Below are 12,128 nucleotides of genomic sequence, written 5' to 3' on the forward strand. Positions count from 1 at the left end.
GGACTCCTGCGGGGAAATCCAGCCGGGAAGAGGCTGGGGAGAGAGCAGCACTCTGGCCCATGATGATGATGATAAATGACGGGCCCTTTGTCCAATCTTTGCTAGCTGAAGGCTCAGTCTTGCTTGTTACCATGGAGACGAGAATTATGGCAACATCTCAGGGTTGGACTGAAGCCTGCAGCTTTACCTGCTTGTGGTGGGAATGTGTTTGCTCCACGACACTCAGAAAAGAGATGTGCCACTTTTTTTTTTTTTAAATCAAGACAGAACTGGTTGCTTAGCCCGAGATTTCACCATGCCCCCAATCTACTGATTGAGCTGAATTCCAGAGGGAGATGGAGGTGATCGGGGGCTGCCCAGCCCTGTGAGATTGGAAGCCAGGGAAATACTCGGCAGCAGCAAACTCTGCTTGTCTGTGGGAGGAGGGGCTTACATTAGAGGGTTTGTAGGCCCCCCTCCAGCCAAACAATCTGGGATGCAGATCGGGGGACCAAGTGAGGCCCACCACAGCCCGCTGCCGGTCATTCCTTCTTTCCGCAAACATTTGTAAAGCACCAAGCTCTAACCAGCACAGCAGAGAAAATATTATGCAAACATAGCCATCACGGAGCATCGTGTCCACTGGGGGAGTCAGCCATTTGGTATGTTATCTGGTAAATCAACATCAAATGTAGTAGGTACAAGCAAGGAGCATCATAGTTAGCTGTATTGAGCCATTGCTATGTAGTACGCACTGTTCTACGTGAATTGGTTCATATAATCCTCACATCTACCCAATAAGATAGATGTTACAGATAAGAAAACTGAGGCACAGGGACACTAAGATACTTGCCCAAAGACATGGAGCTTGTAAATAGCAGAGACAGGATCGGGGTCCCTAGGGACCCATACCTAAATGTCACACTATGTCTGTCTGATAGTCTGAGGCATGGAATGTGGGGGCTTGACCTGGTCTGGAGTTCTTCCCTAAGGAAGCAAAAATCGAGCTGAGATTAACTAGAGGAGGAGTTAACTAGTGGGAGGGAGGAACGCTCCAGGTAGGACTAGCATATGTGGCCTTGTGGTGGCAAGAGAGAAGGTGGCATGCATGCCCCAGGCGTTGAGGGAAAGATGGAGTCTAGGGGAGGAAAGAAGGGGAGAGCTGAGTAAGATGGAGCTGGAGTGATAGGCAGCCTTGCTGGCCAAGTTAAGAAGAGTGACAGAAAGCCCTTCCAGCTGATTCCATCACAACCTGCAGGGCCACGCAGTCTCACCTTCTCCAGGAAGGTTCGCTGGACGCTCCAGACGGGGCTCGGTGCCCCTTTCATCTGAGTCCTGCTGCAGCAACAGAGCCTCTCACACACTTTGTGTTATTTGCCTCTTAGCCACAGCCTTTCTTACTCCCTTCTAGATGGAGGTTTAAGGGAGAGACACATCTCATTCTCCCTAGCAGCCACTCCCCAGTAGAGAGCTCAGGAAAGGGTAATGGAGGGCTATGGGGATTGAGGGGAGGAAGGGGCTGCTGCTGATGGGGTGCTGGGGGAAGGCTGCCTGGAGGAAGCAGAGTTGAGCTGGGCCTGGCAGTGGAGGAAGCATTCTTCCTAGGGGAGGATCGGGAGGCCTTTCCACAAAGGAGAGGAATGGAGGAAGCAGAGAAAGCCAAGGCCTTTGAGGGGCCGAGGGGCCACCCATTTGCTGGGGCTGAGGTTTCTTGTCGGGGCATGGGGGAGGGGTAAGACTGGAGGGGTCCCTGCGGCCAAGAGGGCCTCCCCCAGGAGTGGGCCAGGAGCCAGGAGCTCGGGTGTCAGAAGGAGCAGAGCCATGTGAAAGCCAGAACTAGACTCCTGGAGCCCTGAGTTCAAGTTCCTCCACCTGCAAGCTGGGGAATGGGGGCCCCCTGCAGCCTTTGGCATGATTGCCTCTCCCCACCCCCACCCCCACCACCCCCAGGAGCCAGCGAGGGGGCATCAGTCCTCTGCTGAGAACTCCTTCCTCTCCTCAACATTGCTGGTGGGCAGAACACAGCCCGAGCCCGGGAGGATGCCGCCTCCTCCTTTCCACCTTATAAATCTAGGTGCAGTGCATTTCACTGATGGAACCTGACTTGTAGTCAGAACCCCAGCTGCAAGGGAATGCTGGACACGTCGTGTCTCGCTTTCTAGCTTGTAGAAGGCACGTCCGCTAGAACGAGGTGGAATGGATGCTGAAGGCCATCGACCACACCTAACAGACGATCTGATAGATTTGTTAACCCAGATGATACGTTAAGAAATCTGGCGTGGTGCCCGGCACATAGAACTCTCTCAGTAGATGTTAGCTATTCTCATCGGGCTGGGGCACCGGCGAGCGCGGCCTGCCCCTGCCCACAGGGAGAGCAGGGCAGAAGTGCATTACCCTGTGTGGTGCTGTGCACGGTGCTGAGGGTCCAGGTGCTGCTCCCAGCTGCTGGCTGCCTTAGTGTGTTAGGGGACCTGATGGCAAGGTAGAACCCCAACCCACTCACCCTGTGCTAGGGCTTCAGGGGTGGCTGTGGGGGAAGACTGACCTCAGTGCTAGGAACAGGATTGCAAAGTCAACAAGCGACATTCATGGAGCTCACGGTTTCTACCAGAGTGTCCCCGTACTCTCTCCTTTGACTGTCAGAGCCGCCTTGGGGTAGGCAAAACAGACATGATTACGTCCATTTTTTTTAGTATTTTTTTAAAGATTTTATTTATTAGAGAGAGAGAGCATGAGCAGCAGGGAGGGGCACAGGCAGAGGGAGAACCGGACTCCACACTGAGCAGGGAGCCCGATGCAGGACTCGATTCCAGGACCCTGGGGTCCTGGCCTGAGCTGAAGGCAGACGCTTAACCAGTTGAGCCACCCAGGCACCCCTGATTATGTCCATTTTATGGAAGAGAAAACTGAGTAGGAGTGGGTTAAATTGCAGTTAATAGAGCCAGATCACAGCCATTTTCCTGACCCCAAATCATACATTCCCTCTACTCCATGCTGTGACTTGGGGAACAAGACCTGGTAACCCACAATGTGCTGGCGGGGCAGGGGGGGGCAGGGGTGGGCAAAATGAGTGACTCATGCTATGCAAACATATGCAAATCACATTTTATTATTTCCTGCCCCCGAGTATGGCCCTGGGGGGCAGGACCATCTGTCTTTCACTGAGGCCTCCCGAATGCTGGTCGTTGTGGGAGAACCACAGGGGGTGGGGGTTGCTGGCTGCCCTCAGGGGGACTTGCGGAGTTGTCAGGAGAACTGGCTGCTCGTCCATGGCAAAGCGCCCGACTACCAGGCAGTGATAGCAAGGGCAGCTGTATAAAGAGGGTGGGGACAGGGTGCAGACCAGCCGGCTCACTGGAGGCTAGGAGGCTTTGGGAGTGGGATTGGAGCTGGACCCCCGGGCGGTAAAGGCCCCAGCCAGCCCTGGGGTGGGGGAAGTGGCACAGCTCAGGGAGACACGGGGACAGGACAGACGGCAGGCGTACTGTCCCATGGAGTGGCCAGGCCAGTGACCTCAGGCACAGGGAGAAACACAGGAGTTTGAGGATTCACGTGAAGAGGCCGTGTGGCCTCTGCAGGCCTCTAGCCCACCTTCCCCGGATTCCTACCGAGCCCAGGGGGAGGGGAGATCTCCTGAGAGCAGAATGCAAGGACCCGCGTCCTGAGCTGCCCTGAGCTGCCCCCTGCGACGGGATTTAAGGGGCACTGAGCTACTGCCCTGTATGGCCACATCTCGTCATCCTCCTTCCTTTCAGGGGGAGTCAGAAAACCTTTTAGATCTGCAAGAATGCCTTATCTAGATGCAGATAATCCTGGGAACCCTAAGCCGGTGTCTCTCTATCTTGGCTGCACCTAAAAATGGACTGGACGTTCTCATTCTTAAAGTCTGGAGTGGGGCGTGAGTATCTGGACCTACGAAACACCTTCCCGGGAATTCTGGTGTCTCCCACGCCCCAGCCCCAGGCTGCGGAATCATCCATCCAAGCCTGAGAGCGCTGAATGGGGAGCCAGGAAACCCAGTTCTGAGGCCTGCTCCACCACTTTCCCCAGCCTTAGGCAATCTCTTAGCCTGCTGGCGACCATTTCTTCACGTGTAACGTTGGGCAAAACCCCTTTCACTGTGACGATGTGAGGAGACTGAGATTCAGGGCAGTTCAGGGCGAGGAAGACTCATGGCCCGGTGGCATGGCGGCTGGGGAGGGACATTACCCAGAACCCCCACTGCAGTGACCCCGCTTCCCTCCTCCCTCTCCTCCGGGGCTGCCAAGGGGACCCTGGAAAGGGTGATGCAGATCTGAGAGCAGAAGGTGCGGAAGGGACATGAGGAGGGACCCAGAGAAGAAGGAGAGGTGGGGGTGCCCATGGCCAGGGGCTCCAGTTCATTTAAGGTCCAAGACGATGGGAAATCATCTCTCCTGTTGTCACCAGAAAGGTGATGAATAACTGAAGGCAGTGAGGAGGCCACATGGTGGGGGCGGGAAGCAGGTGCTGTGCTTTGTGCACTCTAGGGGGACAGGGTTAGGAGAGGAGGGGGCGGCCTCCCCACCCAGCTTCTTTCCCTAGGACATGGCTTTGGCCTACAGTGATTTGCTTGTCGAACCAAGTTGCAGGCCCTCTGGATCCGTTCCTGAGAACCCATGGGGATGGTGGCTTTGGGCGGTGCCGGGAAGCACAGGCTGTGTCTCGGAGACATCTGGAATCCTTGGTCCAGCCTGGCCCTCAGAGAATTCCCACAGAAACCCTTCATCTTACAGGCAGGGGGCCCAGAGAAGAGAAGGCACCTGCCCAAGGCCACACAGGTGACCCGGACCCCAGCTCTCGGGGGGCTCCCTCAGTCCATGGCCCTTTACACTGCACCACCCTGAAAGGCTGGGCAAGTTTCCATCCCTGGACTAGGGCTTGAGCAAGGTCACCCCCTTCCTCTGCCCCCTGCCCAGCACTGCCAGCCCAGCAGAGGTCCAGAGGGTCTGGGAGGTAGAGAGCAGAGGGCTACAAACTTCCCAGGTTCAAGGGCCAGCCCTGCCACTTACTAGCACCATGACTTTAGCCAAGTTATTTAACATGTCTGGGCCTTAATTTTCTCTTGCTTCTAGGGATGATTTTAGTATCCTATGGTACTTATGAGAATTAATGAGCTATATACTTAAATGGGAAGAATTTCTCCTATAGTAAGTGCTCGATAAATGTTCGCTATTAATAAGATTGTTCTCCTCCCTCCCCCCTCCCCAATCCCCAGGGCTTCCTGACCACCCTCGCTCTGGGATTTGGGGGATTTGGGCTCCTCACACAGAGGACTTGGCCTTAAGATAAGGAGAGGGGAGCAAAGTGCTGGCCTGGCTACTTAGGACCAGCACTAGCTGAAACCAGGCCAGGTCTGGAAGGAAGGGGGTGAGCGATGGGCCAGGGGACTAATAAAGACGGAGCTAGTTCTTTTCAAAGCTTTTTGCCCATGTGCCAAAGTAAACCTTGTCCAGGCCTGGGACTGCTAAGCCTCCAGCTTTTGGCACTGGAGGCCGGGCTGGGGGAGAAATGGGAAGGGAGGGAGGCCACACACTTCCCCATCAGATAGGATGTGCAGCTGAGGAGGGCCTGAGAATCCTGACTCACCAGCCAGCATTGCCACCATCTCTCCCTGCCCCTCGTTGGCCCAAAAAGCAAGGCTGACGTTTGTCTCTCCTGCACAGGAAGAACAGAGGCAACAACCCCTACAGGCTGCAGTTTATGGGGCATTGGACAGTCCTTCCCATATTCCAGATCTCTCCCCTGGCCTGTTCCAGAACAGAGTAGGAGGACGGAAACCAGTGATGACGGCACTAAGAGTGAGCACTCTTTCTCGAGCGCTCTGCAAAGGCTTTGTGCGAGTTCGCTTATTTCGTGTTCACAATAACCTTGTGAGGCAGTGCTTCTATTATCCCCACTTTCCAGAGGTGGGAACTAAGGCTCACAGAGGTAAGGTCGCTGTCCATGGCCACCCAGCTAGCAAGGGTAGCCCTGGGATTTCCGCCCAGTCTGGCTGCAGACAGCCCACTTCTTCCCACTGCCCTGGTCACCTCCCTGTGCTCTGCCGTGAAATTCGTGCCGGAGGAGGAGTCCCCTGCTGCCCCCTGCCCCAGCCAGCTGGGTGCCCCCACTCTGTGTTCCTTTATATCCCTCAGATTTCAAGTTCCGTTCTTTCCAGTGCGGATACTTTGGTCTCCAGAAAGCTCTCTACCCCTGTTCTTCACACCCAAGAGCTAGAAAGAAGGAAGGAGGAAAGCACTCCAGAAAGGAGGGTCCAGGCACAGTTTAGGGCTGAGGACAAAAGGCAGGGCAATGCTCTGGGTTTCCACAATAGCCTCCCTCATCCCACCTCTGCCTGCCGCTGAGGACGCTGGGGAGGATGCTGAGGTGGGGGCGAGGCTCTCTTCTCTCTTGTCCCTCCTCACCTCCTTCCCTCATCCACGTCCCTCACCTGCCTCACCTTCTGGCACGCTGCACCTGCCTGGCCCTGACCATGGGTTACACCTCTCGCCAAGCTTAGAGGCTTACACCTTGTTTCTGGAGACCCTCCCGGGCCGAATGGCTGCCTGGGCCACGCCTCTCCCAACGGCAATCCTCTCCCCAAATCCCAAAGGCTGGGAACACCCTGAGGAGGACCTGGCAAGAGTAGCTCTGCCACGAATTCTCGTCGAATGAATACATGAGCAAACAAAAGCACGAACTAGCGATCCACCCTGCACGCCAGCCATGACTGTTTGTTTGCACGTTCCCAAAACGCCATGCTTTGTCCCCCCTCTGGGTCTTGGCCAACATGGTTCCCTCTGTCCACGCTTCCCACCACCCTGTGCCAATGCCACCTCCTCACGTCTCACCTGGAGGTGACTTCCTCGCAGAAGCCTTCTCTGACCACTCGAGGTGGGCCCGCCCCGTGGCCCCCTTTCCCCGGGCTATCAAAGTGTGCTGGAGTGTGTGGTGGCATGCCTATGTGTCTCCCCGGTGAGGCTGGGAGCCTCCTAAGGATGCGAACCAGGTCTGCCAGGCCCCCAGAGCCTGGCAGGATGCCTGGCACATGGTAGGGACTCAGCCTTTCTTTGTTGAAGGAAGGAAGGAAGGAGGAGGGAGGGAGGAAAGGGGGGTGCTTTTGGAAGGAGAGAGAATGAGTGTGTGGGAGCTGAGTGGAAAAGAGCAGCATCCAGGACTCAAACCTCCTTAGAGCCAGATGGAAGCTAGAGCTCTTCCCAGCCCGGGACTGCCCCCTCCCCTCATCATGCACGGTATTACCCAAATAACAAGTCACACGTCCCTGTGGCTGGCTGCAGGTCACCAAGCGCTTTCACATCCCTGGCCCGGCTCCAGTCCCCAGACAGCCCTGACCCAGGCTTCCCAGCTCTTCCCCTCAGTTTAAAGATGAGAATCCAACAAAGGGTGCTGGGCAGCTGGATAACCACATGCCGAAAGATGAACTTAGACCCTTACCTCACCTCCTGTGCCAACTTTAACTGTAAGTGCATCCTAGATTTTAGTGTCAGAGCTAAAACAAGATGACTTTTTATTTTTTTTTTTTTAAAGATTTTATTTATTTATTTGAGAGAGAGAATGAGAGACAGAGAGCACGAGAGGGAAAAGAGTCAGAGGGAGAAGTAGACCCCCCGCTGAGCAGGGAGCCCGATATGGGACTTGATCCCGGGACTCCAGGATCATGACCTGAGCCGAAGGCAGTCGCTTAACCAACTGAGCCACCCAGGTGCCCACAAGATGACTTTTTAGAAGAAAACATAGGAGAACATCTGTAAGCCTTTGGTGTAGGCAAGGATTTCGTAGACACCATACCAAAAAAGCCTGGTCCATAAAAGAAAATTTGTTGAATTGGACTTTGTCAGAATCCAAAACTGTGGTGCTTCCAAGATACCATGAAGAATACGAAAAGAGAAGCAGCAGACTGGGAAAAACCATTTGCAAGACACACGTGTGATAAAGGCCGAGTATCCTGAGCATAAAGACGAGGAAAGGCGCCCTGAGAGATGACACCGCCCGTGAACACGGCCTGGGTCCCTAGGTCGTGTGGTCTCTCCACTGCCTTTGTTCTTTTGCAGGGGCCCCGTAGCTGAGCCGAGACCCCTGGCCTGACTGGCCCCGCCCTGGAGAACTGACTCAGGTCAGGACCGGCCCTCCGAGGCCTTCAGATCGCGCCTGCGCCTCCCTGCCGTTCCCCAGCGGCTTCCTCAGCGCGGGCTCCCCCGGGTGGCCACTAGAAGAACTGCAGCTTCCTTCCGCGGCTGCCCGATACTCGCTACTCGGCTCCCTGGCAGAAGGCTTGCAGTGTAAAGGTACTGTGGTCAGTGTAAACCGTTTTAAGTTTACGTTCAGCCAAGCATGCTTGTGTCAATGAGTTAAACAGTGACCTAGGGTAATAAAACCGTGGGCAGCCTAGGGCAGAAAGAGAAGGGAGCAGAAAAAGATAGGCAGGAGGCTCCCTGTTCCCGTTAGATGCTAACCCGGCTGGAAGGAGGGTGGGTTCTGGTATTCTCCTACTTCTGTGAGTTAGCACAGGGAGCCCCAGACCCCCAGGCCACTTCCCGTGTCCTGCACACCAGCCCCTTCACCTTTATTCCCTCCTCCATCCCCCTCCGCCCAGCTTTCCCAACTCCGGCCAGCATCCCACTGTGCCCCCTGGAGCCATGCATCCACTTTTCATTTGACGAGTGTCTATGGGATACTTCTGTGTTGCAGGCATTGCTCTCCATGACTGACGAATCTTAACCCACCTATCCCTCTTGACAGCACTGTGAAGTGGGTACTAGTTACTAACACCACGCCCCTTTTATAGATGAGCAAATGAGGCAGGGAGACCATGAGTAGCTTGCTCGAGGTGGCTCGTGAGTGTTGGAACTGAGATTCAGTGCCACAGAGCCCACGATGCCCAGAAAGACCCCCAGCTCCTGCAGCGCCTCACCTGCCCACTGGGACTTGAAACCAGAGTCTCCCCAGGACAGGACTTCTCTTAACCACCACCCCCCCCAGGCCAGGGGATGGGAGACACATCTTCCTTGCTCCTCTTTGCAACTTCCAGACTCTTCCTTCCTCCCTGCTGAAGGCTCCGTCTTGGACCCAAGGTGTCAACCTAGATATCTCGCTCCCCATCTTTGGTACAAACACTAACTACCCCGCACCCTCACCTGCCCCCCAGGTCAGTCCCCTCCTTCCCGGAAGAGTTCACTTCCTGCCTCACGGTCACGCCAGTGCTGTTCCGGTCTTCATTCTTACTGATTTCCTCAAAGGACACTCCAGCCTCTCAGTTCCTTGACACCATTCCCCCGCTCACGTCATGGCCATGCCCTAGATCTTCTCACTACCCATAACTAATAATCCCTTCTCAGTCTGTGTCACACAGCTCATTTTCCTATCTGTCAGCTCACGGTCTGTGGTACTCGACAGTTCTCCCTCCCTGGACCTCTGGCACCTGTCCCCATCCCTTGCCCATCTCGCATCTCCTTTCCCTTCCTTACCTGGCCAGTCATTAACACTACTCCCTCATATACAGTTCCAACCCCCTAATTCTCATACTTGGGAAAACCTCTAGCCTGGTTAGGTCGAGCTGTGCGCCTCTTCCCCACCTGCATCCACACAGATGAGTACAGCTGGGGGAAAGGCCAGTGAGTCCGGCTGCTCTTGTTGTCCATTCAAGACCATGAACTTCAGTGGACCCTTAGTGCTGCCCGGCCGTCCTCCACATTCCCATCATGCATTCACTCCATCACTCCTCTAGGTTTCTATTTCTGCCTTTTTTCCTGTCCTCAGACATCCCACATCTGCCCACCACCACCAGCATTGCACAGTCACCTTGAGACCTTGTTCCCTCTGAGGCTGAGCAATAGAAGCTGTGGAAGGGCGCGCCCACCAGCTCCACCAGCGCCCCTTCCTCCCTCCTGCTGCCGTGGGTCAGTATCCAGCTCTGGGCCAAGGCCAACTTCACTTGTGCCCCAGTTCCCAGCCCTTCCCACGTCCTCACATTGCTCCAGCGATGCCCTGTCTCTCCCACATCACCAGCTTTTAATTTTCTACTGGACCATTCCCACTGGCATACCATGTTCTGCTACTTCTCCCATCCTAACCACTTCCAAACTCTGGTTCCTTTCCAAAGGAATCGTTCACGCCCACTGGCTCCAAATCCGCCGGCATCCTCCTTTCTCGCACCTGTTCCAGTCTGGCCACCCACTAAACCTCCTTGTTGCTTTAACTGTGGCTAATCCTCAGTTGTCATCTTACTCGGTCCCTCCCTTCTCCTGGAGACACTTCCTTAGCTTCCAGGACACCACCCTCTCCTGCTGTTCCTCTTTCCTCGCTGGCTGCTCTTCTAGTCCCTTTCCTGTGTCCTCCTCACCTGCCCCAGCTGTCTGCGCTGGAGCATCCCGAGGCTCAGACCTTGAGCCTCACTCTGTGCTCACTCCTTTGGTGATCCAGTCCTCCCCGCCTAGGAGTCCTCTGTCTGCTGGTGATGCTCACATCTATGTCTCCTGACTCTCCTCTGAGCTGCAGACTCATATCCAGCCACCCACCTGGCATGTCCACTTAGCATGTCCCGCACCAGGCTCCTGACCACCTCCACCCTGCACTTCTTGGCTGTCGCACCTCATAACGGCACCTCCCCTCTTCCAGTTGCTGGGCCCGGAAACTTCAGAGTCACCCTGGACTCCTCTCTTTTACACCCTACCCCCCACCATCCATTCTATCAGCAAATCTTGGCTTCACCTTCAAAATACTTCCAAAATCTGAGCACTTCTCACCACCTCCTCTGTTTCCATCCCAGTCCTGGCTGTGGTTACCTCTTGCCTGGATTGCTACAATTTCCTCCTAACTGACCTGTCCGATTTTACTTCTCTGCTTGGCCCGCCCCCATTTATTCTCAAACCAAGGATCAGAGTGATCCCTTTAATACGTTCAGCGATGTATCCACCAGCATCGGTCTGGCACAGGCAGCTGTTCACTAAATACTTGTTGAATGAAGGAAGGAAGGAAGGAAGGAATGAGCCTGCTTTTCTTGAATGGGAGTGAAGAGTTCCTAGGGTGATATGAGGTCTGGAGCCAAAACGAATGATCTTAAAAACCAGAACAACTTTGCAGATAACTTCAAGCAGCTACGAGTCATTTCCCGTTTTCATCGGGGCTTCTCACTCTTCTCCAAGTCTGGAGAATACTGAAGCCCATGACCCTGAGCCCTCACCGGATTGGCTCAGGCCCCTGGGCAGACGCCGATCTCCCTGGCTCAAGTTCGACATTAAGACAGTGACATTTACTGAGTCACTGCTCTGTGCCAGGCGCCCTCCTGCTTTACTTCATTTAGTCTTAGGAACCTTCCTTTCCTGGGAACTGGATCGGAGAATCATAGGATGTTGACCCTGTCTGCACGGGCGTCCCATGAATGCAGTTCTGTTCTCCAGACTGAATACTCTCACTCTGGGGTCCTACCCACCTTTGTGAAGTTTGTTCATTTCTATGCAAGAAAAGCTTCACAAAGGCATGAATAAGAAGATCCATTTGGAGATGCATTTGAGGACTCTTTCGGTAAAGGGAGCAAATGGGGATCTGGGCTCTTCTGCCATCGTGGCTCTGGGTTTGGGGAAGCTGCTGTCTTAGGGGATAAGGCTGTGTGCCATCTCAGGGCTGAGCCTCCCACCCTGACCTGTTACTGGCTGGCAATGGACACGCAGTGCGCCCCGCCCCATCTCCCCGGCAGGCTTCTGCGATTACAGAGTGAGAGGGTCTCTTTTGTCTGACCTGAGCGTCCCTTCGTCACCAGGGAGCTCCCAGGATGGCTGTCCCACCGCGCAGCCTGAACGTGATGGAAGAGACTCGGAACATGACAACGAACGAATGCTTCCAATCCCGGAGCACCGTCCTGCAGGGGCAGCCCTTTGGGGGCATCCCCACCGTGCTGTTCATCAACATCTTCTTGTGGGTGGTAAGTCCTGGGCTCCGCGCTGGGCAGTGAGGCCTCGGAGGGGTGCAAGTGATGCAGCAGGGGCCTCGGCTCTCCAAACGCATGCCAGCCGTAGTGGTGGGGACTTCCCAAATGTCAGTCGTGTCCAGGGCAGCCCGGGAAGAGGGGACCGCAGGAATAGGCAGAATTCCTAAGACTCCTTTCCCCGCGCCTTTGTCCAGAAGCCCACCTG

General features: G+C 55.1%; 1 protein-coding gene across 8 annotated transcripts in view; it reads left to right on the forward strand.

Moving 5' to 3' along the window:
- TMEM63C (transmembrane protein 63C) overlaps positions 1 to 12,128 on the forward strand; it is a 98,084-nt gene that overhangs the window by 51,144 nt on the left and 34,812 nt on the right. For 4 of the 8 annotated variants that reach the window (XM_036084317.2, XM_036084316.2, XM_036084315.2 and 1 more), the window contains 2 exons: positions 8,052 to 8,113; positions 11,756 to 11,917. In XM_036084317.2, the coding sequence (XP_035940210.1) occupies positions 11,768 to 11,917 (150 nt within the window). In that variant the 5' untranslated portion in view covers positions 8,052 to 8,113; positions 11,756 to 11,767. The other 4 variants (XM_036084318.2, XM_036084321.2, XM_036084322.2 and 1 more) reach the window with 3 other exon arrangements.

Source organism: Halichoerus grypus, chromosome 8 (assembly GCF_964656455.1).
Source record: "Halichoerus grypus chromosome 8, mHalGry1.hap1.1, whole genome shotgun sequence".
In the NCBI taxonomy this organism is placed as follows: domain Eukaryota; kingdom Metazoa; phylum Chordata; class Mammalia; order Carnivora; family Phocidae; genus Halichoerus; species Halichoerus grypus.